This window comes from Nyctibius grandis, chromosome 2 (genome assembly GCF_013368605.1).
Source record: "Nyctibius grandis isolate bNycGra1 chromosome 2, bNycGra1.pri, whole genome shotgun sequence".
NCBI classification, from domain to species: Eukaryota; Metazoa; Chordata; class Aves; order Nyctibiiformes; family Nyctibiidae; genus Nyctibius; species Nyctibius grandis.
Window position 1 is genome coordinate 107,482,101 of NC_090659.1, and position 27,589 is coordinate 107,509,689.

Here is a 27,589-nt window from a genome sequence, read left to right on the forward strand (position 1 = left end):
GAACAGAGATATTTTGTATATATACTAGCTCCTCTAGCTCCTTCCTTTCTCCTCCCCCCTACTCCCATCCAGTTACTCCATTTCTACTTGTTCTTAAATATTTTCAAGTTGATTATTCTTTCAGGTTAATAAGAAGCATCTTTATAAGCTTTCGCCTTATTGTGGTCATAATCTCAGCACCTTAAATTGTCATCACCCCTTATCTGCAACAGCCAATGCTGTCTTCACTTAAAGAACTGTCTCAAACCTCTTTGAAGACCCAACAGTGGAATTAACATCGAATGCCAACTTGACAAGGACCACTGTAGTCGAACAATGCACAGGGTTTCACTTTATATTCTTTACCATGTTAGAAATTAGCTCTCAATGAACTAAAAATCTCAAGATTCAGCACAACCTGTACTCAAATTAAAAATTAAATGACGTTACTTTAACAGCATGAATGTTCTCTCTCTATAGACAGAGAGAAGATAAACATAATATAGACAGAGAGAAGATAAACATAATCTCTTCCTCAGCATAGTTCTCTCTTTCGACCTTTTCAACTACAAGAATGCTGCCAGAGGTATCAAAGTCCAGCTTAACAAGTTAAAATTTTCAAGTCATTCCAGAAGATATACATCCAACATGTACTAACTGGAAACTACACCTCCACAACCAGCCTCTCCCACTTATGGAACACCACAAGAACCAACCCTCCAGCTCCTCCGTGTGCATTTGTCTGGAAGACGCGGATCTGTGCTTTCCTTCAGCATAGCCAAGAGCCTTCACTTGGTGCTTCTGCAGCGAGGGAGACTGTTAAGTATATTGTAAGGAATTTTTCTGATTCGAATATGCTGTCTTTTTTACCTTAACTCATTTTTAGCAGCAGAAAAGTATCTTTGAGCTTTTACAGTAACAAAATTTGTTTGGAATAGTCATCTGCAGCTCAAAGATTTAATACCAGACTACTAAATAAGACGACGTGGCCCGAACAACTGCACTGTGCCAATCAAGAGTTCTCTAATGAAAACCGCCGTGGCTCAAACTCATGACAGGGACATCCCATCGTAACTTTCATCCATTACAGTCAAAGCAGATTGTATTCTCCCAGAATAATTCAAGCACTTCAAAATCCCTCTAAAGTTGACTTCTATTTTTCTACTAACGTGATTTGTGGGAAAGGAATACCTTCCCTCAGAAACAACATGACTCTTGCAATTGTGAAAGGGCATTTTTATGGATCATACATTGTACAGTATTTAAGACATGTTTTGCTTTTCATTTGTCCCTTTTTGCCAGGATATTTCAACTCCTAACCAAATAAACCTTCAAAAGAAAGCCACAAGGAAGCTGATATTTCAGGTTAGAATTTATCTTAGAGGGTCACTGCCAAAGGAAGTGGTCAGAAGCAAAACAAAACTGTCAAACATGGTAGGCTAAAGCTGAAAAGGCACCATAGCAAGCACAAGTTATTTTAACATGGTAGGCCACTGAGAGAGCTGCAAAGAGGGAGATAACAGTCCTGTGAAGCACAAACCCGATAACTATTTTGCATAATAAAAATGTTCTGTTACAAGCTATGTGATAGGAAATTTTACATATACTAAACATCAATTTTTTTTCCTATAACTACATTCTATACTACTTACCAATCCTTGATAGCTTTATGAGGTCCTACTGCAAAGTAGCATGCAGTTGGGAAGTTGTAATTATGCCACAAAATTTTTCATAAAAATGGGTGCTTTACTACTGTCTTCAAAAATTTCTGTAAGCTAGCTGAAATTCTGTACATTTTATTTTTAAAGGTGTACCAGTGACTCTAAAGAGACAGTTGCTAACATAAACTATAAAAAAAGCTATGTTTACACAGCTTCTGTAGCTCTCACGTTTAACAATAATGAAACCAAGCATCGGGAACGAAAAGGTTCGAGCAGGCTTGATGGCAACACCCTTCGCCCAGGGGAACGGAGCAGCTTGGTGTGGCAGGGCCACGGTACCAATCTTTCCTCAGTGCAGTTCTCCACCTACCAGAGAAGCCCAGCAACCATAACCAAGACTTAGCAACACTTCATATCAAACATCTGTTTTGAAGCCAGTTTGTTAATGTTTCTAGTAACAACAGAAATTGCTATAAATTTCAGGTAATATCTTAATCAGTTGTGAAACGTTCATATGTAAGCACTTGTATAAAGTTTAACACTCATGTTCAGGCTATTCCCAATATCTGTATTGTTTTCATATAAATCTAAACATTAATCAACTAAACATTTAATAGTATACTTTACTGAACAAACCACTGTGCAACAGTGGTTGGAAAAATGCCACTCTAAAATCCTCAATGCTTCAACTAAACTTACATCTTGCCTAGACATACTCAGTTCTGAAATCACTTAATTTCCTAAATTTCTTTTTTCCTCGTCAGCTCTACAGTATTTCAAAAGGGGTTATCTCTACTTAGATGAAACATGAGAATTCTTTACACTGAGAATCCATAATTCCCAGCAGCTTATTAGCATACTATCAAGATGATAGTACAGTTGCTAGTGTCATAGCTGTCCTTTATCTGTATTATCATTTGAAAGAAACTCTCAAGCATCAGATAATGGAGTTACTCCACAGCTTACTGACCTTCTCCTTCCAAGAAGCAGGCTACTGGATATGAATCAGTGTTATTAAATTTCACGTTATAAAATTATTACAAAGCCTGTGTTATATAAATCATAACACTTAGTTCTATTGAAAAGATTAATTAAATGCAAAATAAGTCTATAAGTAAAAGTTTATAATCATAAAATAGTTCCATTGCTGGATTGCCAAAGACTGATTTGTTGTCCTGGAACCTCAGAAAGGATATATATTAAAAAACCCCAAAACTCAGTAACTTGAAGATTTCCTCAGGATTAAAAACTTGCACAGCCTATCCTCAGTTGTCACTCATGCAACTACACATACATAAAAAAATCCACAAGCAACTTGTATATGCTAAAGCAAGAACATCAAATACACATCTTATTTAATTTAGGTACTGGTATTTTGAAATGAGGCATTCTAGTGGCAAAAGACCAGGATGGTTTAATTTCCAAACCCTCAGCACCAGGGGACTAGATTAAACTCTTTCAACTAGTCCATTCAGGTTGTTCATCCTCCACATAGCATCCAAGTTTTGGACAGAAACAGAAAAAGCAAACTGTACTCCACAAAAGAATTAATAACCATCTTCAGCACAAATGATAGGTCAAGTTCTAATTACCCCTTACTGCCATGGAAGTTTCGCCTGGTCACTGCACATATTTTCAAGTATCTCAAGAGAAACATATAAAGAAACAGAGTTGGAATGAAACTGCACAGAAATATTGATCCCAGAGACTTTAATGTGGGTGCCAGGGTTTGAGTGTGAATATATACATATGTACACGTGTAAAAAAACCTCCAGTATGAAGAACATGAGCAGAGAAATGACGACATCTTAGTACTCCGGCTAGGCAGGCATAAGCAGTCAAGGGGTATTTGTGGTTGATCTTATGTATGCTTTCCCAGCAGTTTGCTTGAAGATGAACAAATAAGCACTCTTGCAGAAATTTCAATACCTGTTTAACTTCTGTTGATTTTATCTAGGAGCCTTCTTTTATAAATATACACCTGAAATTTTCCAGTATTTTCCCCTGAGAGTTCAATTTCTTCCAAAAATGCCAATAACTTTTGTGACTGAGCACCTTAGGTTATTTCTTCTCAAATTGTAATACATTGTCTTCTGGTGAAGAATAATTGCATGCTCAGCAAAATAACCTATGTTGGTGAAGTTTCTTGAACACTTTGCAATATCAAAACCAGCATGGCCTCCATATGCAACAAGTTTATTTGGTTCATCTACTAGTTTTTCTACTTTACAAACAGTTGAACATACTTCTGGAAAAAGGCTATGACATCAATGCAAAACTGGTGGTGTTTGGGTACCTGGAAAACGGGGAAATCTATCGCCTCTCATGATGGAACTTCTATTTGCTGACCTCCACTCAGTCCATCTAAAGACCTGACCCTCTCCTCCCCACGTCAGATGTAAACACTGTTAACTCTTGGATTCCACTATTTCTGCAGCAATCAATGACAATCATTGGTTTTCCTTTAAAATACAGGGCCTGTGTTGTTTCTGCAGAGCTTCTGTCCAGGTCAGCAATTTATTTTCATCGGGTAACACGAACAGCTTTCTTCCTATGCATCACAAATTAGACCTAAGCTATAGCTAGCAGATGTGTGCCGTATTTATTCAAGTTACTTTCTACTCGATGGTGCTTTTGACTACCTTCTCTCTATTACTCAGTGGTTCAGATTATCACAGTAAGCCAATAAACTTTGTTTTAACAGTAACATTTGGCATATTCATCCTCATAAAGATCATTTTTGCTCTTATGATGGCAGCCCAACACATGCAATCTCAGGACCCACACTAAGACATCTGCCAATGGACTCCCCCCGTTTAGTAACTGTATTCATGCAGAAGAGAGTGTTTCTATTTCTTTCTTTTCTCAAATTTTCCAATAGAAAATACAAGTCCTCACTTATTTCAAGCCTCCTCATACAGAAATACATCTACGGAAGCAGTAATATGGCATAGCTTGCATTATGAATCTTACTGATTTCGTTGTGACAGCCACCAGGCTTTAAAATGAGGGAGTAGTAAGAACTCACATTAATACCAGCATATACTGTAATTTCCAGGCCAAAACCAGTTTGCTCTTGTCTTTGAACATATTCTGTGGAATTGTTTATTCACAGAAACAATTTCGAGCTAGATGTTATTGAGCACTGCAATGATACACTGTAAAACTGGACCTTGCTTTGTCCTTTTTTCCTCTCCAGCTGTCACTTTGCAGTCCAGAACACAAAAATAAAGTAATGATGGCAAAGAAACCTGAGCCACCACACTCCACTCATCGGAAAAAGATTGCAGAGTCCAGAGCTATAAGGGAACAGCACGGAGGGAAGGCTGCCCTCCAGCCCCGCACTCCACCCCTCTCCAGATTAACAGGATCCTGTTACAAGTACATTGGCACACCTGCTGTTTAATCTACTTGAAAGCAGAGAATCTTCAGCAAGGCTTACCAAATGATAGTGAAAGTGTTATTACTATAACTAAAGACAAAAATATTCACTATATCCTCCAGAGATAAGTCATCCAAACTGGTAGTCAAACTTCTAAGACGAGGATTAAATACCAGTATCCCAGAAGTGGAAAGGACAGGTTCTTGTTAAGACTGTATCGTGCTGTTTCTATTAAAACAATCAATATTTTAATGCAACTTAAAAGAATCCTATGCCCACATACCTCATTTTTATTTTGTTTTCTTTTTGAAAGGAAAATTATGACAGTAACTAACATACATCAACAGGCATCATTCAAGTTATTACTTGACTAACTACCCTAAGCCAACGTAGAAAGAATTTCCACTGTCGTATTAAATTTTGAAAATACTAATCAAAGAGAAAGCTTGGTATTCCTCAATGCAGTTAGTGTTGGTATAGGCTCTGCTGCATAAATTTCAAAAAAAGAATTCATGTATATAGTTTTTGTGCGTATGTGTATGTATTTATACACACATACACTCTCAAATAGTGTTGCTCACTCTTCCTTAACCTGGAGTAAGTAGTGAAAAACTCAACAAAAGACCATAAAAGCGGCTCAGATAAATTAACAGGTACATGCACTAATAATAACAGGTACACGCACTTCATTAATAATAATGAAGAAACTTCTGTTTCAGCCTCAGGTACAACAGAATGAGTTGTTACCTTAAATTTTAACATTAAATATTAACATAGTAAGTCAACTGCAGTAAAACTACAATGATCAATGCCTTAGAAAAAAAACACATACATACATACCTTCACTACAAAATGGTCTTTTGATGCCAGAGAAATTCACCGTCTCATGCAGTGTTTTCTCCTCTTGACAGTATTCACAGTATGTAACTATGCAGTGCAGTTTCTTATAATCATCAGAACACGCTCTGCTGCAGAACTGATACACTTTGTTCTAAATGCAAAGTTGCAAAGCATCACGAATAGGGTTAATGGATAAAATCTTAAGATCTGGAGAGTGCAACTTTAAATAATAGTTTGCCATTAAGACACAACTTTAATATGCAAAGTAAACAGAAGTACAAACACACAATTAGGGTATGACTTCTAATGCTAAAAATTAACAACTCTCACTCAAGCTGACAGCGAGTGCTACAAATACTCATAATTTCATATGAAAATGATAAACAGAAAACATGCCTATCAATCTTAGCATATCCTCCTCACATACTTCTCTCAGTTCATAGAGAAGTGTAACAATGGTCTATCACATCTACAGTAATGCAATAACTGAGGATGAAAGCAGATTTCAAACTTGCAGCTGATGTGAGAAATTAAATTTTTCTTTAAATTCCACAGATGCTTTTTTATTTGTTATTTATGAACAAAGACTTCTGCTTTTATCCATACTAAAGTTAAATGATATTCTATAGAACCAGGTAGATTTTATTAACTTAATTTTTTAAGCTTCAATACCTTATAAAATAGCTACCTAGAAAAACTGTATTGGAGTTACAGGTTCTAAACACTTCATCATTCTAAAAATAACACCAAAAATCCCCTTACCTCCCATTCCAGTACTTCTGGCTTTGAACAAAAAGAACTTTTGCAATAACTACATTTCAACTGAATATCACTGGGAGAGACAAACTGACCATTTGTTGAAGACTGCACACTGAGAGTCTGAAAAACATAAATATATATGCACATCACCAAAAAAGAAAGTTACTTTTAAAATGTTTTTTTTTAATTAAGCCTATAGTATTTGAGAATTCGACAGTTTAAAAATAAACACAGGAACATTTCTGGCAAAAGCACAGCAGGTTAGTCTTTTCCTTTAATTCCTCTTTCCTTGTCATCTTAGGTTTTCCAATATTGAATCTTTACTCTTGCTTCCAGCGTAATTACCTTAGGTTTGCATTTCTTTTACCTTACCGTACACCTTTCTAATGCCTGTTACTCAAAAGTAATGTATAAATGCCAAAAAAAACAGTCTCCCAAAACTGAACACCTGTTAATCACAAAATACTTATTTTCAGATACATACATTTCACAGCTTGTCTTATTTTGGTCACAGAAGTTCAGACAAAAACCTACAAACAAGTATTTTCAAATCCAAACCTCACCAAGGCAGATTATCAACCCCTTAATGAAGCATACCACTTGAAAATACAAACACTAAAGTAAAAGGCCTTCAGTGAGAAACACTGCATCTATTCAGATTAAGAGAACACTAGCTCGCCCCTAAGCAATTAAGGGGTTTCAGATTGAGAAAAATACTACAGATTGCATGTGTAGGTATGAGAATTTAGTTTTGTAACTAAATAATTCACTTAATGTATTTCTGAGACCATCAGTAGATAGAGAATTCAATTTTACAGCATCTGTAGTCTTCCAGTAGGTCTTAACGCCTACAGAACATAGCCTTTTACACGTTCCCTAGATCAAGCAACAACTATTGGAGTATTATGCATGCAATGTTCGAGACAAAATTTGAACCAGTAGTGATCACAGTCACTTGAAGAATCCAGAGCACAAATTTCTTACATCCATCTTCTCAACAAACTTTCCCACACTGTTTCCAACAAGACAAATATATTTAAAGATGGCAAGTTCTCCTCAGACAGATTTGTTACTACCTCTCCAACTCAAAACAGTGAAAACATAAAACATTTCTGTTACAGGATACTTTGCTTTGGACTGTCATGTTACTAAGGGTTCACCTACACCAAAAAAAACCTATAAAAAATAATTGTAATGAGGCTGATTACTGATATAAGCCCTCACATAAGCAGACCGGTACTGCTAAGTGCTAGCTAATATCAGTATCATTTTATGCAGATGCACTAATTCTGTATCAGGAGTTTGCAGGCATTAAGTAGTCATGCATATTTCCCAATCACGGACAGGACCTGAGAATGAAATGCCACATACTGCAGAAAAGGTGCCACCTTTATCCCAATGGTCCATTGTCCCATAACAACTTTAACACAGTCTGATGCCCACATACAGTACTGTCATGTCCCTCCCACTATATCCAGCAAATGTCCCTGTGGTTGAGAGAGGTTTGCTAGGCTTTGGCTGCTCTAAATAGGTAGCTGAAGGCTTGTACTAACATGGGAGCCACAAAGGCGTTTTAAGTTCAAGGTCCAATCCGTACATTTTCTGCATTTGCAGGTCTCCTCACAAAGCAAACACCATGCTCAACACGTGCTGCCATATGGGTTACATAAACATAGTGAAAGTCCTAGAAGTTCTGGTTGAAAACAAAAAGAAATCAAGAAGAAAGTATATCCATCACTCCCAGTTCAAGAATGAAGGAAGTGTTAAAGAACTAGTAGATGTGACAACCTGTACAGAAACACTGAAGACAGAGGGAGAAATGAAGATGAAATACATTAAGTGCTCATCAAATGAAAAGCAACTGTGGTTTCTGATGTCTGAAAATACCTTTAAATATGGGAACAGAACACCCTATTGTGAGGGCTACAAGGTAAAAGCAGAACGTTTTTTTGTTGTTTTCTGATGTATGGCACTGTTAGCTTCTTTTATTTCTTTTCCCAACTGTTTGTTGTGGTAGAAATTCAGGCCCTACATAGTCCGGGGGCTGGTAATTGAACAATAACAAAAGCTAGAGATGTGAGAACAACGGAGTTTGAGACTGTTTAAAATTAAAACTTGTTTTAAAGAGTATTTACATCTACCTGTAGATAAAAAAAATCTGAATTAAGCATTACTACTTCTAAAACAAATCCAACGTTTTCCTAAGGTCAACTAAATATTTTCCCACAGAAATCAGTACAGAACTGAATTCATATTACTGAAAGCTCTAAACCAGACAGAACATGGTTGTAAAACCAACAATTAATCACAACATGATTTTGTATGTCTCCTTAAAGTTTCTGCTTAGAATTAAAGACTGCTTCTGTATAGTGCTTCAATGAGTCAAGATGACATGCACATAGTACTCTCATTATCTTGCTTTGCCTCTAACTTACAAGAAGCTCAGAATAGAGAATATCTTCAGGAATTATTTGGGAGCATTATTACACACAAAGAATAAAGCAGCAAAAAGTTCATAAATTCATTAAAGTCTTTCACAGGTCACCCAGAACAGCAAGGTTTTATCAATGTTGTGCTTTATTAAATATATCTTTTAAATCCTATATATATATGTGCTCTTTTGAATATCTTAAATTCAATCAAAAAATAGTTATGTTTAATCTGACTTTTCTTGAGCCTGTCCTGAACAAGCGCATGGGAAGTGCCAAGCAAAGCGAAAAATCATTGTAAAGCCCTTTTCAGCCTTCAATGCAACAACCTCAAACTGCTCTAAGCTGCAAATTACTAATGAACAGTAGGCAGACACAACCTAGGACTCTTCTCAGCAGATCAGCGTAGTAGCACAGCTTCTAGCCTGCTCCTGCACCATGGCATAAGCAATAGAGGGGTTATCCTTGCCCACAGCAACACAAAATCAAACTGTGGAAACATTTCTGTACATCATAGAATTGTTTTGGTTGGAAAGGACCTTTAAGATCATCAAGTCCAACAGTTAACCTAACACTTGCCAAGTCCACCACTAAACCATGTCCCTAAGCACCACATATACTCATCTTTTAAATACTTCCAGGGACAGTGACTCAACCACTTCCCTGGGCAGCCTCTTCCAATGTTTGATGACACTTTTGGCGAAGAAATTTTTCCTGATATCCCACCTAAACTTTCCTTGGCACAACCTGAGGCCGTTTCCTCTCGTCCTCTTGCTTGTTACCTGGGAGAAGAGACTAATACCTTCCTTGCTACAACCTCCTTTCATGTAAATGTAGAGAGCGATAAAGTTTCCCCTCAGCCTCCTTTTCTCCAGGCTAAACAACCCCAGTTCCCTCAGCCACTCTTCATAAGACTTGTTCTCCAGACCCTTCACCAGCTTCGTTGCCCTTCTTCGGACTCACTCCAGCACCTCGATGTCTTTCTTGTAGTGAGGGGAAGGGCTACCAGGCAGCTGGACTGTGGTCAGTTTTTTCCTAGTTGAGAAAAAAATAACTTTGAAAGAATCAAGTCGTTCTTAACGAACAAGAGAAGCAAATACGTACGAGGAATCTTTTACATATGGTCACCCACTAGGACAGTTCCACAAGCAGAATCAAGGGCACTAATTTAAACAGGCAAGGAACCAAATACTCCCCTTACACTCATGCACACACAGACCTTCAGCCTCAGCATGGAAGCCTCAAGTATTTTTATTATGATCAAATTTGGCAAAGTATTTGTGTGACAAGCATGCCAAGCTTCCTCCACGCTTCCCACTGCAACACACTCCTTTTTTTAGATATATGTATGTGTGCGAGAAAGAGATGCAAGGTATATAACAAAAAACACTTACAGACACCACAATGATGGTGAAAGAGAAGACAACATTAGTGAATGACAAGAGTGAGTAACCTGCCAAAAAACAGTGTACTTCTAATTCTTAAACATACTGGTCCTACAACTCTCCAGATACATCCATAAATTGAAAAAAAAAATCAAATGTTTAGCACAAATTTTCTGAAAATTTTGCATAGACTCATGTTTTGCAAGATAGCTTGTACTTTAAGTCACTTACACAATTACTAACTTTGGAAAGACACTTGTACTACAGCCTCCATGTTCACAATAAATAAATTAGCACTTTATTTTTCTTTAAAAGACAAGTTCAGAGCAAGATCTTCAACTGACCCAGTAAAGGTACCAATAGCAAAACTAGCTTAAAACAATACAACTTTGAACAGTTCTGTCCTTAATTCTGCAATAACATCCTCCAAGACAGAGCGTGAAAGAAGACAAGATACAGTCACACTACTCTACCACCAACTACCAAATAAAAATCACATCAAGCAGGCTATCCTCCCTCTTTTACCCTCTTTCTTAGAAGGATGAATGCACTTGCAAACTGTCTGCACAAAGGAGAACATAGATATGGACATAAGTTGCACAACAAGCAGCTCAACTGAATCTTTCAAATATTTTAATACATTAAAACAACAGTTAGCTAGAAACAAAAATGTTATTCTTAAGATAAAATGACAATCAAGCCTATAGTACTGTGAACAAATTGGGAATTTAAATATTGCAATCCATTTGTAAACCAAAAGGACTAAAATTTTTGCAGAAGGGAGACACAGATGTGAAACAGCAGTTACTCTGTTCTGAGAAGGGTAACCCCCGACAAAGAAAAATGTATAGGAAGAACAGGCAAAGTAAGAAAAAGGGATAAATATAATGCCAGAAAATTAAAACAAGAGTTATCTGCATTAGTAAACAGTGAAAAATATAGAGCACCACAGTAAATTAGCCATTTTTTCAAAAGATCATTGCAGAAAGCATTGCAATTGACCAAACAGATTAAACCATTTTCTCAGTTTAGGTTCAATCCCTTATGTGTCACTTACGATATAAAAAAGCCTCAAGGGAACACTTACAGTCCAATGCTCACATTTTGATATACTATCCTTTCTATCTAAATACTAAATGAACGGAACAAAGAAGCCATTCTCATACAATCAACTCTTATGTAGTGGTGAACACATTTTATTCTTCTAGACAGTGAATATATAAAAACTATCAAAAGCTAGAATCCGTCAGAGATATTTGAGCAAAATAACTGTAAGCAAGTGACCACCTACCCATTCCTGGTCTTTACTGACAACTCACAAACTGTATGGCTGCTCTAATTAAACTCCACTACAACTTTAAAGAGACAGATCTACATGTAGCACTGGAAATGCAACAGAAAAACCAGCAAGGTCTCAGGAATATCAGAAACCCACAACCAGCATCAACCAATCTGGCAGTTATATTCAATAAAGTTGCTTGATGCTGACTTATCTGCAAATCCAAGAAGGATTTTATTTTTCTCACTCAAATAGCAGAAAGGTTTTGTTCTGAGAGCTCTTGGGGCTGCAATCAATTGTAAAACCATGTAGAATAAAATAGATGCCAAATGAGTTTGCAAGAACTATTACAGATTTGTCATTACATACTAACAATCTGCACCTATTTTGTTAATCAGTTCCACTGACAGACATCTACTAAATTGGTTAGGATGGAAGCACAGAACAGGGCTACATGACGGAGGTCCTATCCAGGGTATATTAAGGAAACAATTAAGAGATTGATTTGCTTTCCAGTTGACAGAAGACAGCAAAGTTTAATGAGAAGTGGGAAAACCTCATAGGGGTGTAACTGTTCAACAACATATGAGAAGGCAATTATCTATTATACAGTGCACATCTGGGAAAACTGTTTTTACATGCAAAAATTGAAACATTCTTTAAAAATGTTTTTTGATCAGCTAGAGATTAATCACTACAACATATTTTACATATGCTTTAACCTTAAGTCATATTAAAAATATGACATTTTCAGCAAGCATAGCAGCCTCTTCCAGTGTGCTTATCATTAGGCTTGCAACACTCCAGTTTCTGGACATTAAACTGCTAGTTTCATCCATAAACATTCTAATGGCTTAGGTTCTAACCTTTTATTTCAGAGACAGTCACTATTCCCCATGACACACCTTTGTTAGTACAATATTCAACATGAGAATTTTGTTACTGTATTTAGTATAAAAGAGATTAAACTTGTTGATCTTCAATGCAAAACAGCAAGGCTCATCTCCATAAAGAGGCTGGGGTGGTAAAAATGAGTAGTGATAGTGCTTTGCATTTTCTTAGGGTATCAAGGAGAAATGGGTTGTTATTATCTGATTTTATAAGTTTAAGATAGCAGCTAGTGTTATCATTATGAAATAGTACTTTGATCAAAGAAAATTGTTATGAGCCAGAAGCATCTGCTATGTTAATTATAACTCATAAACATGTATATACAAGCAAGTTAGTTTAATATGCAAATACTCAACACAAACACACAAATATTTAGGGAGGAAAAGATTTAACACAACAGCTAACCTGAAATTTAGCTACACAACTGGAACTGCAAAAGTTGTACAGTTTTCCATCAGGCATTGTGGCTTGATATTGAGGTAAAGAGTTTCGTTTACAAAAGTGGCAAATAATTCCCATACCTAAAAGAAAAACGTAGTTTACAAACAAAATAAACACAAAATAGTAGCGCAAAAAAAAAAATACTGGATTACAGGTCAGCTCTTTGCACCATTTCCATGTAAAAGCTAAGATTTGTCTGTTTTCCAGTCAGCTTCTACAAGTCAAAAAAAAACAAAAGAAACTGCAGAGGTTCTGCTCAATTCTTCCATTAAAGATCAGCATTAAATATGAAATTGCATGACCTTCTATAAAATTCACTAAAGCATTTTCAACTTTGAGTTTGCTGAATTGAGATCTATGCCTGCTTTGCATCTTTTGCACATTTTGAGTTATTTACCAGTTCCTTTCACCTAGATTAAAAATTTTACCTAGAGAATATCCATATACATTATAACTACCTCCATCCTCCTCCAATTGTCGCTTGAGGAGATAAAACGGGGTGGGGTTGGATCACAGACAAGAGAATATTAATTCACATGCACACAAACTGCATTATCATTCTGTGACACATCAGAGCACATTACATTTGAATATTTTTTTTCCCAGGAAGCCTTAAGACAGTTGAAAACTGTTTCCAACATCAAGCAAAAAGGCCAGTGGGGAAAACGACCCCTCATGGGTTCATTTACTAGTGTTGAATATAAGATGATATTTTTCTTTTTTTTTTTCTTTTTTTGTAAAAAAAAAAAGTTTAAAAACCTATAAAGTCACACCTGTATAGATTAATTCTAAAACAAAACAACCCACCCCCAGTGTTCAAACTCAAAAAAAAAAAGCCTACTCTTATCAGTGATGAAAATCCATCATCCTTTTCACTTACTTTGTGATTTTGCATATTTTGATTTGTTTGTGTTCATGCATGCAGTTGAGCAGTATGGCTCCATATATCCATTAGGTCCTATGCACTGAGTCATGTCAAAAAACCTGCACTGAGCTCTGCAGCCAGTACAAGATGTTAATTTGCCATATTTCTAAAACATAAAACAAAGCAAAACAATGCATTAGTTAAAACTATGTTTGGCTTTTGGTTTTAAATTATGGTATAACAAACACAGGGAAAAACTTATTTACTTACTTCTGCAATTTGCTCCCCCATCAGAACCTTCCTATAGTAACTAACTCTAATGACCATCCTCTCAAGAGCATTCGGTGCTATGCTTGGGTCTCTTACTCCTGGGGGGAAGCTGGCTAAAACTAAACTTCTGCGTACAGACAAAAACCAAACACACACCCCTCAAAAAACCCCAACTAAACAAACAAACAAAAAAATCCCAGACCCCACCATGTGCAAACTGTGAACTGTGGTAAGAGTATACAGCAAGTTGTGCTGAGCTGGAGAGTTTGAAACAGCTCTGTTCCTCTTTCCTTGTTGATGGGACAATGGTTGTAAAAGAAACAGGACTCTGGCACAGCAAAGATAAATAATGGTGCTAAACTTTGAAAAAAAACTGTACACTGCAAATGGTAACATCCTTAGTATTATCAAGTACGAGTCAGGCGTAGCAGTTTCTTGGTAACAGCACACTGTTGGGAGAACCTCTAACTTCTCAACTCTCTCCTAATTCCAGTCCTCCAGGCAGGAGAAACACACTGCAGAGTTCCTACGCTCCTCATTGGATCCAATAAGGAACTGTGACTCCATGAACCTCATAACAGATTCAATTTTGACATCTCTCAACACAGCAGTTCTATAAAAAGCACTGAAAAGTCACACCAAACAAATACTAATGACAATCAACACACAAAATCAATAGTTCTGATCTGCTACATGTACTACATACTTCAGCATTAGGCAAATAACTCAAGCACCATAAAGCAAGTTTCAGAAAAAAATGTCTAGACACCCTTCCTGCCCATAGAAATAGTATTATGGTTTTGACAGTGATCACAGAGAATTCCTCATTTGAACAGCACTGAGTCTCCTATTAGACACAGTCTCCTTATTGAGCATTAGAAAATACCCTATTGACACTTGGGCACTTAAGATTTCTTCCCTTCTGCTGAGGAATGATTTTGGCACTACCTCTCCCCTCTTTCCCTCTGCTCAAGGACTGAAAGGGGGAGGAAAGGCAAAGCATGTTTCATAGGTGCTTCACTTTGTTCAGAGTAACAGAAGCTTCGGTGGGTATCTTTGCTCTTCCTGTCTTTAACTACCTACATTTGAGAACTAGCTAAATCCAGTCTTAGATACAGAGAATAAACTTATGGTTTTATCACTTGTATCATCTTCCCTATATTAAAAACATGTACATGAAAACATACAAATACACATGCCTCTGCCGTAAACTGGATGTAGCACCTTGCAGAGACCAGTGAAATTTCAAAATACCGCACAACTTCACAATTTCCACCTGCTGCTCTCGTGAAACCTTTCCTGTGGACTGCCTCCAAAAAAGAGTATGTGTCAAGGTATCAAGCTCCTACCTAGGAGGAGGGTACTTCATACAACTCCAGGATCCTTCCTTCCCATCTTACTTCATTTTTTTTCTGTTTGCCTTTAAAAATTTTACCCAGCACCTAATAATCCTTCTAATCAGCCACAATATTGACAAAATTCACACTAAGTACCAAGACTAAACCACAGCAATTATACTGCTCTATGACTTGAAGCTATTCTGCCAATACACATTCACCTCCTCTGACAGGCTAACAGACCAAAGCAGGGCATCAAGAACACTTGAAGTTATATTACCAGTGAGAATACAGGAGATCACAATTTACAAAGGACTTTTTGCAACAGGCTTAAGAGACAACCATCAAAAAATCTGCATGTGCAAATAGCCTTGGTATCGCTAGAACAAACCAAAATGTACATCTAGAAGCACTGACACAAATATGCTGACAAACAGCCTAACAAAGAGCATTCAGGAGTATAATCGGAAAACAGTGCACAGGTAAGGGAAGCTTCCACAAGTTCTAGATCCAAAAGAAAAAGGAAAAAAAAAAAAATCAAACTGAGGCCATGATGACTTCAAGATACAGCAAGATGAAAATATAGGTTATATTAAGTTATAGTAAGCTGATCACAGCATAATCACAAAAGATTCACTGTGTCAACAAGACTACCTGTTTCAACAAAAATCCCTTGAAAGCAGAAATAGCTTTTGCTAACCAGCATCTTGAACACCTCATTATTTAACTGACGCCAAGAAAGGATCAGGCACACAAAGTACAGTGCAGCAGCACATCCATCACTTCTGAATTTCAAACGTCCTTATAATACTGGAGTTGTTTACTGATTTCACCTTAGATCTTTCAGACTTAGAAGCAACAAGAAGAATCTTTATAAATATCTAGTAATAACCTAGAAAACCTAGATCTAAATTATCAAGACTACAAAGAACACGAATTTCCAAAAAAAAAAAAAAAAAAAAAAATGTATCAAGGCTGCAGAAGATTCTGCGGATCGGAACAAAAGCATAACAGCAAAGCTCTGACTTTATTCTTGTCACAGCAACTAAAAAGAGTCTTTGAGCATTTCTGCATTATTAGAAGTTTAAGCATGTTTTTACACAAATGAAGGAGAAAGGACCTGGTGAAGAAAATAAAAATTAAAAGGCCCAAAACCTCTTCAAATTTATTGCTCCCAAAACTTCTTAATCATCATCTCCTTCAAGTTGAACATTTTTCCTGCATTTTTATTACTCTTGCCAGCACTCCCCAAAGTTTAAATATTAAAACCATTCAAAAACCAAGGAGTACAACACTATAAAAAAAAATTAAAGCATATCTGAAAGTATTCATCAATCAGTATTATAGGAGGTGTTTCAAACATTTTTTTTAATAGTCTAACACAAAGTCTTCCTCCATTGACAACATCAACAGAGAACCTCGTACTGTACTATGCCATGTTTTTAGATAGTCGTATGCAAACCAAGAATTTTCTCTTGTTCTTAAGTGTTAAATTTCCAGATGAGACTCTCTCGTCCCAAGGTTCTCAGGTAGCTTACATTTCTGCTCTCACATTCATCACAACATGTTATCTTTCATCTCTAAGAATCTACAGTATTAATTTCATTCTGTAGAAAAATTAACATCTGAGAATCCTTTCCCTAGAAGCACCCGTCTAGCTGGAATAAATAAATAGAATAGTCACTAAAACTAAGGAGAACTACAGCTATATATCAGGTTGAAGAGCATTCTTATGAGGTAAGGATTTTTGGCCTAGGAAGAAGATAACTTAAGATCATGACAGAACCAAAAATGGTATAATGTGGGGCACTGTGGATCAACTGTTCATTGTCTTTTCTAATATTAACAACGATGAGAAATCACATGAATATCAACAGAAGTAGTTTCAAGACAATCAACAGGAGGCAGCTCTTCACAGAACAGCAGGGCAGCAGAACTTCTTACTGCTTATATGTGTTCACAAGGAGACAGGACAAGCACTTATTAAAGAGATTCACTAAAAATAGCATACGAGAACATTGCATGAAGTTCAAGAGTTCCCCTGACCTCTACAGAGTCAGAAGCTAAGAGAATGCTCAGGGGAAAATATTCTAAGCACCTGCCCTGTTCTTACTCTTCCTTGCATGCCCACTTACGTACACACTGCAGGAGTTTCTATCCCTGATCTGAACCAGAACAGTTGTTCTTATCTTCTTTCTACAGAATATTTTTCTTTTAAATTGAGTATTTTAACCATCCTCAAGGAAAAGTGGATGTTCAAAAAAGAAATTAAGAAAAATGTAAAGCTGTCACTGTTGTTGGTATTTCATGGTGAGGAGACAAAAAAGAACTTCACTGGTAGAGAGAAAAACAGAACAAAGAGTACGAAAATCTTCATTACTGACTCTGTAAAGAGGGAACAAAAAAAAAATACAAAACTTCCCAACTCTTTATTTCAAACATCACTGCTTCATTCTTTGTTTCAGAAGTATAGAATCACAGAACCATATAGATTGGAGGGGACCTCCAGAGGTTAAGTGCAACCTCCTGCTCAAAGCAGGTCCAGGACTGGTTGCTCAAGATCTTGACCAGTCAAATCCAAGCATCTCTGAGGATCAGCATTCCAAAATCTCTCTGGGGGATTTCACCACCCTCACAGAAAAGAAGTTTTTCCTTCTATCTAAATCAAATTTCCCCTTGTTTTAAAGTTGTGTCTGTTGCCTCTTGTCCTTCCACTGTGCACTTCTTAGGAGAGTCCAACTTTGTCTGATCCCCCTTTAGCCTTCTCAAGGTTGAACAAACTAAGGTTTGTCTGTCCTCCTATGTCATGTGCACCAGCTCTCTAAACATCTTGGTAGCTCTCCACTGAACTTGCATCAGTATGTCAATGCCTTTTGTCCTGTGGAATCCAAAACCAGACAGTGCTCCCGGTGCAGTCTCAGAAGCATGGGGAGGCAGGGCACGGAAATCATTCTCTTGACCTGCTGGCTACACTCTTACTAATACACCAATAGGTTGCCCAGAGAGGCTGTGGAGTCTCCATCCCATTCAAAACTCAAGTGGATATGGTCCTGGATGACCTGCTCCAGGTGACCCTGCTTGAGCAGGAAGGTGGACAAGATGACCTCCAGAGGTCCCTTCCAAACTCAAGCATTCTCCTTCCAAACTCAAGCATTCTGTGATACAATCCAGGACACAGTTGGTCATCTTTGCTGCAAGGGCACACTGCTAACTCCCGTTCAACTTGTTGTCCACCAAGACACCCAAGTCTTTTTCTCCAAATCTGCTTTCTTATCTTCCATTCCAGATGAAGTAGTGGCTTCATCTTGCACTCCCCATGATACTTCAATGGTAGGCAGAAGTGATTATAGGCAAAAACCTGCACATTCAAACTAGTCTCAGTTTCAAGTTCCCTTCAAAGATGGAATTAACTCAGAACCAATCCACAAGAGAAAGTATCAAGCATTTTCCTTCCATACGCTTCTAGCAAATTCAAATCTACAGTGTCCTACAAAAATATATGCAAGTTTAAGGACTGCAATTGTACGGAAAATTTTAAGTAAAAACACTGCTATCAAATTAGTAGAGAAAATTGTATCTATTAGATTACTAAGTACAAAAAGAAATCAAGTTAAGCCAGAGGCAAAATTTCTAGAGAATACTGTCCCAGTGCCCTCTGAGGGGAAGCTTGATGCAAAGTAGTCTGACTACACCTCTCCCTCACTACTCCACTTAGATTCTGCATTGAGGTGACCTAATTCTAGCTAGATCCCATTGCATATTTGACCTCTTCCAAAGCATAAAGTCTAACGTAAATGCAGAAGTCTGAATATTCTTCCGTTCTTATTATATTTGATTCTAAACTAATTCATTCTTTCATGACTTGTTTGTATACCCTATTAGAGACTTAATCGTAGAAATCAGGTCTGCTTCGTGACAGGCATCTCATGATAGATAACTGAGAAAAGACATATTATAAAACACTTCATGCGATTCAAAAATTCTTATGAGTTACTAGATCTATATACATTTCAAATCTTCATTCTGTCCACTAGGACAGTGTTGAACTCAAACTGGCAACTACAAAAGTGGCTATCAAGATGCTAGATGAAACAGATGAATGGGATATATTCCAGAAATACAAGTATTGTTGCAATAGAAATAAAAATTCCTCGAAATAAGAGAAAATTCGCTTTGAGGGTTTCTGAGGAATTTTTATTCTTGCCATTATTAGCAACAGTTATTTTAGAAGGAATCTTGTCTTCCTTTACATCTTACTGAAAGGATCATGAAAGCTGAAGCCTAGAGCCCTTCTTGCAAACATCCTACTAAGAAGATCAAGCCCCAAAATAAACAGACCAATACTGTAATCTCACGGTATTTTACACGTAAGCCTCACTTCTGTTTGCAACCGAAGCTAATGAAAGTCTCTGTTCTTGAACTTTCTGGCTGCTAGAGTATTTCAATAAAGCTATTAATGCCTTGCATCTAGGCACCTGTGCTACAGACTTTTATTCTTGACTGAAAAAAAGCAGTATGGTCTGCTTCATGTGCTTTCAGAAGGACAGAGAGCAGGATGAAGAACATGCCTGCAGTGTAAGAAAGCATTCTTGCTACAACTTCTCCCATGCAACGGCCAGTCGATCAAGAACACCAGAATACCATCTGATTGCTACAACACTATGTAACAGCCCAAAGATTTGTTTCCAGTTGAAGGAAATGCTTTGCCGTTAAACTCATACGGTCCATGGTAAAACTGACTGGTACATACTTCTCAATCCAGGCAAACTTCTCTCTGGTAGCTCTACAGAGTAACAGTTTCGGATCAGAAATAAGCTACATACCACGAAAGCTTCTAGAAAAGAATATTCTGGGATAGAAACACAGACAACCTGTGTTCAAAAGAAAGGTAAAGGAGAAAGAAGACAGAAATTTTCTGTAAGTAGAAAAGCAGAGATATTCACTACATGGAATTCTGTGATAACAGAGATCCATTAGTAAGGCAATCAAGAAAACAGCAGCTAAACTACTTCAGATTTATTTGAAAGAAGGATGGTCCGGATGGATCCAGAAGCAACACGCAGGTCTAAGAAAAGAACCAGATGTCAGCAGAATCTGTAACAGCAAAGAAAGAAGAAACCGTATTATTTATTCAGTCTTTTGAAATACTGCACCCAAATCATCTCTCCCCCAAGAATAACAACTGTAAACTCTTCCCTGCTCCAAAAAAAGATATTAAGATGAATACCTCAGAAGCATTTGCCCAAGTCTAAAGAGCAAACGCTGAATAACTGCTTTTGTGGCCCTTGAACACAAAGTAATTTGTGTTTACGTTCCATCAGCTGAACTCTGCAAACAGCCACAGCAATAACTTGGCCAGTAACTTCTCTTTGGCATCTCCAACTGCCAGTGCTCCCTCTTTTTGCCAGTTTTGTTCCTGCTCTCAAGACACTTGCCTTCAAGAAAAGCAGAGCTGAAAATCCCTTCTTCGCCTGCCTCAAAAAGCAAGTTACTTCTACATGAACTGTATGTTTCAGCTGTTTCTGTTTTGCCTTTTCTCCCTCTTCCCCTCAATCCTGTCCAATTATTCCAGGTAGAGCAGTGAACAGATGTAGTTGTATCCATCCTAACTGAGACACCTAGCCACATCGCCTCCTCGCTTCCTCTTCCTAAGAATTTCCTGTTCTCCCATACAGATCACACCTCACAATTTTGACTGCCATAAGTACTTTTCTTCAGAAATACAAAGCTGTTTTAACATCTCTAATGTACCGATCTCACTTTATCTTCTGAACTATCGACAAAGTAACATCCTGAACACTTATTATGAATGATATTCAGGTGCCTAAGGAAGCTGATTATACAGTTTTTATTGAAAAGCAGCACATTCTACAGCTGAAGACAGACATTTGAAGCAGAAATGGCAAAATAAATGGTTCCAGAAACAGAAGTCAATAAAAGGTAGAAGAAAACATAGAACAGATTAGTTTCTAGGAAGATTTGATTTGCATCAGAGACACAAGAAACTGGAGGCATAAATACCAAGAGGCCTGAAAAAAAACCCCACACCACTAAGCAGGAAGGAAATAATCAATTGATTATTTCTTGGTTGGTAAAGATTTCTGTCATTTAGCCATGGTAGACAGGGTAAAAAGCATCCAGCTATCTCCATTTGTAGAAGTGTACATAGTATCAAACGTCAGTATTATCAGAGATAACTTAATACCAAACTAAGTATTACCTGAAGTGAGGTAGAAGTGGTTTACCATATGAGGAAGAGACTCCACTATTAAACCACAGTTTGAACTGGCTGAAGCCACAGAACTTCTCTTTAAAAGTGACCAGAAATTAAAAAAAAAATATATATATTGAAAAGTCAGTATTTCTAATATTTCAGTGTAAAGGGGCTGTTCAACTCTCACACTTACTGGTTTGTCAATGATATTTACTCTTGAAACATACACTTGGAAACAAGAGTTTACAAAGCAGTAACAACGGCAAGAAGCAGCAGATTTTGTAGTCCTGTCTTAGTAGTACAGAAGCACAGAAAAAGAACAGACACTGCGTGGGGCAAGACAAAGCTGAAAACCCTAGATGCTTCCACTGAAGTACTACGTGACAAGACATTTAGCATAGCATTCAGTGAGATTTAACCAGTAGATAACAATACATTTTGTGAGACTAAATACTAACTCTACACAAGCAATGAATCATAAGTTGCAGAACTAACATGCATATTATTGTATACAGTGAAAGCTCCTAAACCCTTGCACACAGATAAAGCAGATGAAATGAGTTTTAAGAGTTTCACAAAAGCAGTCGTTTGGCAAGGAGCAGAATTTGAAACAAGGGAGCACAACTGCCTAGGCTGGGTTTTTTCTATCGCTTGTAAGTTAATAGCTTGAAGGGATGGCATAGTCCGGTTAGTCTTGAAGTATGTTCAGTAGCAAGTCTTCATCTAATCAAGGAAGTCAATCCAATGCACTTTTATTCAGTACTGAAGGAAAATTTTCACTACATGAAGAGACACTGCAAGCATCCTCTCCAACTAGGAAAATACTAATTTGTCTTGCATTCACCTGGTACTCCCTTCATTCCAAAGCTACTGAGAAGCCTATGAAGAAATAGCTAGAGCTCCTTCCTCCCTTTCTGACAGCACATGAAGACCATCACTTTTAAGAAGCACCTAAAGCAAGTGAATCCCAGGTCATATTCTAACAAGAAGAATTTTAGTTAAGGAAACAAAGCAAAAAAAAGGAACATTTTAAACTAGTAAAGCATTAAATGCTTTCATGGCAGAATCAAGAGCACTGTGAACTGATCACACCAGTAAGCAAAGCAGTTAAAAGACTGTTTTAAAAAGTAGACACAGACTCAGATTTATCTCAGTTGAACAGATGAAAATTAAAAGGTATGGTTGGTTGCACAAGCCAAGTCACAGAATTCACCTGTTCCTTAGACCAAGGTTGTCGAGCCTGTACCCAAATCCAGCAAACCAGGACACAAACAACACTGCAACTGCCTTGAAAAGGAAGTCGACTAATTTTTTAAAAACAGAAAACATGCAACAGTATCAGAAACAGAAACATGAAACAACATATATGCTTTTGGTTAATGTATCTTCATGGCAGGCATATTTGGGGTCTGTTTCAATTTGTTGCATAGATAGTAATTTTTAAATGAATCACTAAAGTAATTTTCCAAATTGTTAAGTTCTCATTTTAATTATATGAAATGCCTACTAAAGAATTTCACCATTTGCACAATTACACAGACAATTTAGCCACCTCCTCGTCAGATATGATTTCATTCTCTTCTAGCGTTTGTTTTGTTTAGCGTCATTCTTTAAGTCCCTCTTGCCTCACCATGCGTGAAGAGTTTAAACCTCAATGCAACAGGTAAACAATTTACAATCTAGTAGTAGTAGTCTTCTTCAGGTTTAAAAACATAACCACTTCAAATAAGGGGTTTGTTTTGACATTTTATCTAAATTGTCACCGTGATTTTATTTTTGGAAGAAGGATTTTATTGTTGTTTTCTCTTTTTTAAAAAGGCTTGACTTGCACTTAGCTGTCTTCATGAATGGCTGTTGTGTTATCAGAAAATTAACATGCTCTTGCATATAACCACAGGGATCATTAGTTAGGCTATGTCTATTTAATTTTTTTAATTCTTACACAATTTATTAATCTATTTATTTTTTCATATCTTTTTTAATATGAAAGAAACCTAAGCTCTGTAATTACTTCAGTTTTAGGTAAGAAAGAACAGCCATTACCTCTCAGACAAGCAAACCACAGGATGTGATATTCAAGATCATCTGTGTCTCAGTTTTAAAGCAGGTTCTTAAACTGGTATGTAGAAAGCTAAGTGCATCTATCACCTTGAAAGGTGACTTCGACACTTCAGAAAAAATCTTCTCCCCATCCCAGGAATAACACTGTTTCTTACTCCCACCAACAGTCTAAAGCAGAGGAAAGAAACTGTTTGTAGCCGATGGATTATTTGCACTCCGAATGTGGCCACTGCAAGAGCTACAGTAATTTTTATTACACACGATTTTAATTTTTTCACTCCAGGAAAAAAAAATGTCCATGATAAGTTATTGAAAATTAATTGTTCAAATCAGTGTAATATTTATTAAAAAAAATAGGGATGAAGTATATAGATTGGTACAAGTAGTAAGAATCAGTTTCCATTTATTACTACTACAAATGTATAGCATATTGATAGGTCTATGACATTCACAATATAAACTGCTTAATACAAAGCTCATATCATTAAGACCTATGTATTTTACAACTAAGAAAACATTTGCTAGAACTGTTATGGGACACACAATAATCAGTTGTACAACACAACACTGTAATCAAGTGATACATAAACTTTGCCTATATTATTGACTCCATTAAGTTTATTTCAGTATGTAATAGCAACTCTTCCATATTCTCTCCTTCACGAGTTCCCCTTTAAAAGCAAGATCTAATAAAAAATTTCCAAGAAAACATTGTTACGACTGAACAAAGCAACCTACAATTTACCAATTGTGGCCCAATGAGTTGCCAGTAACATTTTCCAAAGTCTAAATTCCTTTCTTAAAAACAGAATTCCTTGAAAGCATTCAGTTCAAAAAACCTTAATGCAAATGGAAGTTCAAACCTAAATAAAACCTGCTAGACAACTAAACATTCTCAAATAATTGTATCCTGAGCAACTCTGACACACCTACAACATACTCTAAAAACTCCTAATTTTATCGTTTGAGTTTCTCTTAATATCAAAAATACCCCAAAACCCCCACACTCCAGGAACATTTGAATCCTACCAGTTAAGAATTACACTTAATTGCCACTCCAAACCAGATGCACGTGAACACTCAAATTAAGCTTCTCACAGACTATTACAGTTCTCCAGTACCAAATATTTCCACAAAAGAACTAAGAACTTGCTTGAATAAAGTCTGCTGCCAGATCTGAATGCACCAAAACAATGTATCTCAATTTTAAAGGTTCTCTTAAGGATCCTCACAATAATGCACAATTCCCAATGCTACTTGTGAAGATTCCTGGTACTGCAAACTGTTCCTCCTCCCCAAATCAAACCAGAACATACAACTTGCTACCCATATCCTTCTTATTCTCAAATACATATCTAAACACAAAATACAACAATATCTGAACAAATGGAGTACAGTCTGTAATGAGGGTTAAGTACAGATTTATCATTCGACCTCTCAAAATTCCACGTTCATCTCACAATTCCATGAGCAGTGCATATTATACTGGTTGTGTGGGAATGTCTCAAGTTCAAATTGCCTTTTTGTTTCTTCGAGAGACAGTATTCAACGTTTCTTCAAGTCTTTCCATGGCTTCTGGGCATGCCTATGTTTTTAGTATCTTGCAAACCTATCCTGTCCCTTTTGGTATAGCTGTGACAAAAGAATAATGCTTATGTTACGTTTTCAGTTACGCTGTTAAAATATGCACTTTTCCAGATTTGCTGTTTGCACATTGCATATACACAAGAACAGCCATCCCCAAAAGCATCAAAACTGAATGTCCAAAGAGAAAATACAAACATATATGATGTAACATTTAAGAACTTAAAAACATTCACCACTGCAGTCCCTTTTCTCTTGGATCGTTGGTTTCTTAAAAATGGAAAGAGATGAAGAAAGAATCCAAAGCAATGTGCAGCAATGTGGCCACTCATATATTCAAGTGTGAACTTCAAAATCAGATAAAGACATTTCTTGCTAGTAAAACAGTACTTTGATATTTCATAACACTACCCCATAAACTCAGAGCAGAATGTATCAAGCAAAAAAAAAAAACAAAAAACACCCAAACCAAAAAAAACCCCAACAAACCCGAGAAGAAAAAAAATCCCCAAATTGCATATCCTCCCCAAAAATATTTAATAGTTCAGAGCTATCCTATTATACCATAAATACTGTGATTAACGTTTAAACCTTCCAGCCAGCATTAGCAACGGTTCAGAGCTAAGCTGGCTTTGTAATATGTAAATGACATCTGCATCAGATTTCTTGATTTGGAATTATTTTTAACCACAACAATTATTACTATCTTAACAGTCTTAAGAATAAATAAAAACCAAACCAAGTAAAGAAAACAAAAGCCCAAAACTCAACACATGGAAGGATGAAAGTAACAAATTTTGAAATCCTATGCTCTACAGTGATGGAGATTAGTCATAGTACAGGTACACAGCCAACGCACAACCAGTTATAGCATTCTCCCAGAGATGTCCAATCTGTATGCTCTGCACATTTTTGAATGTTTCTGTTGCATACAAGTGAGCTTTTGCATCTAAAAAAAGAACGTTACTTAAAAACCAGTAAGCCTGTGTGTTGGGCTTACTATTAATATACTCGTAAGTTATACACCCATTAGAAAGAAATAGAAATTATTAACAGAAAGTTTAATTTCAATGATATTTTCATTAATAACAAATAGGTACTGCTACTACAGCAACATCAAAAAAATGCCAGTAGTAAAAGGTCCATTCCAGCTAGTTTGCCCTCACTGGCATTAATTTCATTTTTAGGAGTCATTGTTACTTAAGACTTCTAATGAGAAGTAAAGCCATGTTATGAATAACAGGATAAATTTAAAGAGTAGTAATGTTTATTTAATTTTAATTTATAGGTAAAGAAGTAATTACCTGCTTGTATTCACCAATGCAGTTCTGACAGCAGAATCTTTTCTGCTGACCATCAATAGTAAGAATATTGTTTCCAGCTCCTTTACTGGGCAAATACTCCCCGCAATGCTCACAGCAATTCATTATTAAACCATTTGCCATCCTGTATCTATTGAAGCAATGGTCACTGCACAGCTTATGAGTCATATTTTTAAAGCTAACTTCATGACGAATCTAAAAAAAAAAAAAGTATTCTATCACCACACAAGCACAAAGTTGCCTGAAACTACTAGACAAGCCAGAAGTCTAACATTCAAGTACAATAACTAAAACCAGATGATACCAGCTCACTATTTAAGAACAGAGATGCTTAAAATGACCATGAAATACAGAAACAGAAACTGGTGTTTGTTGTCTCCAAAGTTCTAGAAAAAAATCTTGGACCATTGCTCTTGTAGCCTAGAAGCAAAGATCACAGGGAAGGATGTAATAATTGCACATTAGAGCAGAAGGTCAATGTATGCAATTTTATAAAAGACTCAATTTGCAGGCTAACAATGTGGCATATAAAAACTGACCAGGCACATAGGCTGTGTAAAGTAATGGCCTGAACTATGGTGGGCCCAGTAATGGCATCAAGAATAAATTAATACATTAATGAGAATTTAAAGTTATGCATATTCTACATATCTCTAAAAATATTTGCATAATCTTCCAAAACATACAGTAAAAAAGTAAATAATACAGTCAATCGACTTTTTATCAACAGCAATTTTTCTATGTGGAAGATCTGGGTTATAATTACAGATTTTATGCCTAATAAAATTGTTGACAGTAGCTACAAGATATCAGCAAAAGGCACTTCAAGTTTCTGAAACAAAAATCAAATATTAACCTCTTTGAAGTCTTTCTTCAACTGCTCTTCATGA

At 36.6% G+C, this 27,589-nt stretch overlaps 1 protein-coding gene across 10 annotated transcripts in view; it reads right to left on the reverse strand.

Moving 5' to 3' along the window:
- The window catches only part of ZMYM2 (zinc finger MYM-type containing 2), a 92,545-nt gene that overhangs the window by 30,286 nt on the left and 34,670 nt on the right, over positions 1–27,589 (reverse strand). For 9 of the 10 annotated variants that reach the window (XM_068395613.1, XM_068395611.1, XM_068395612.1 and 6 more), the window contains 5 exons: positions 26,682–26,894; positions 13,927–14,077; positions 13,011–13,126; positions 6,625–6,741; positions 5,863–6,013 (listed from right to left, as the gene is read on the reverse strand). In XM_068395613.1, the coding sequence (XP_068251714.1) occupies positions 5,863–6,013; positions 6,625–6,741; positions 13,011–13,126; positions 13,927–14,077; positions 26,682–26,894 (748 nt within the window). The remainder of the gene's footprint in view (positions 1–5,862; positions 6,014–6,624; positions 6,742–13,010; positions 13,127–13,926; positions 14,078–26,681; positions 26,895–27,589) is intronic. The other variant, XM_068395617.1, reaches the window with a different exon arrangement.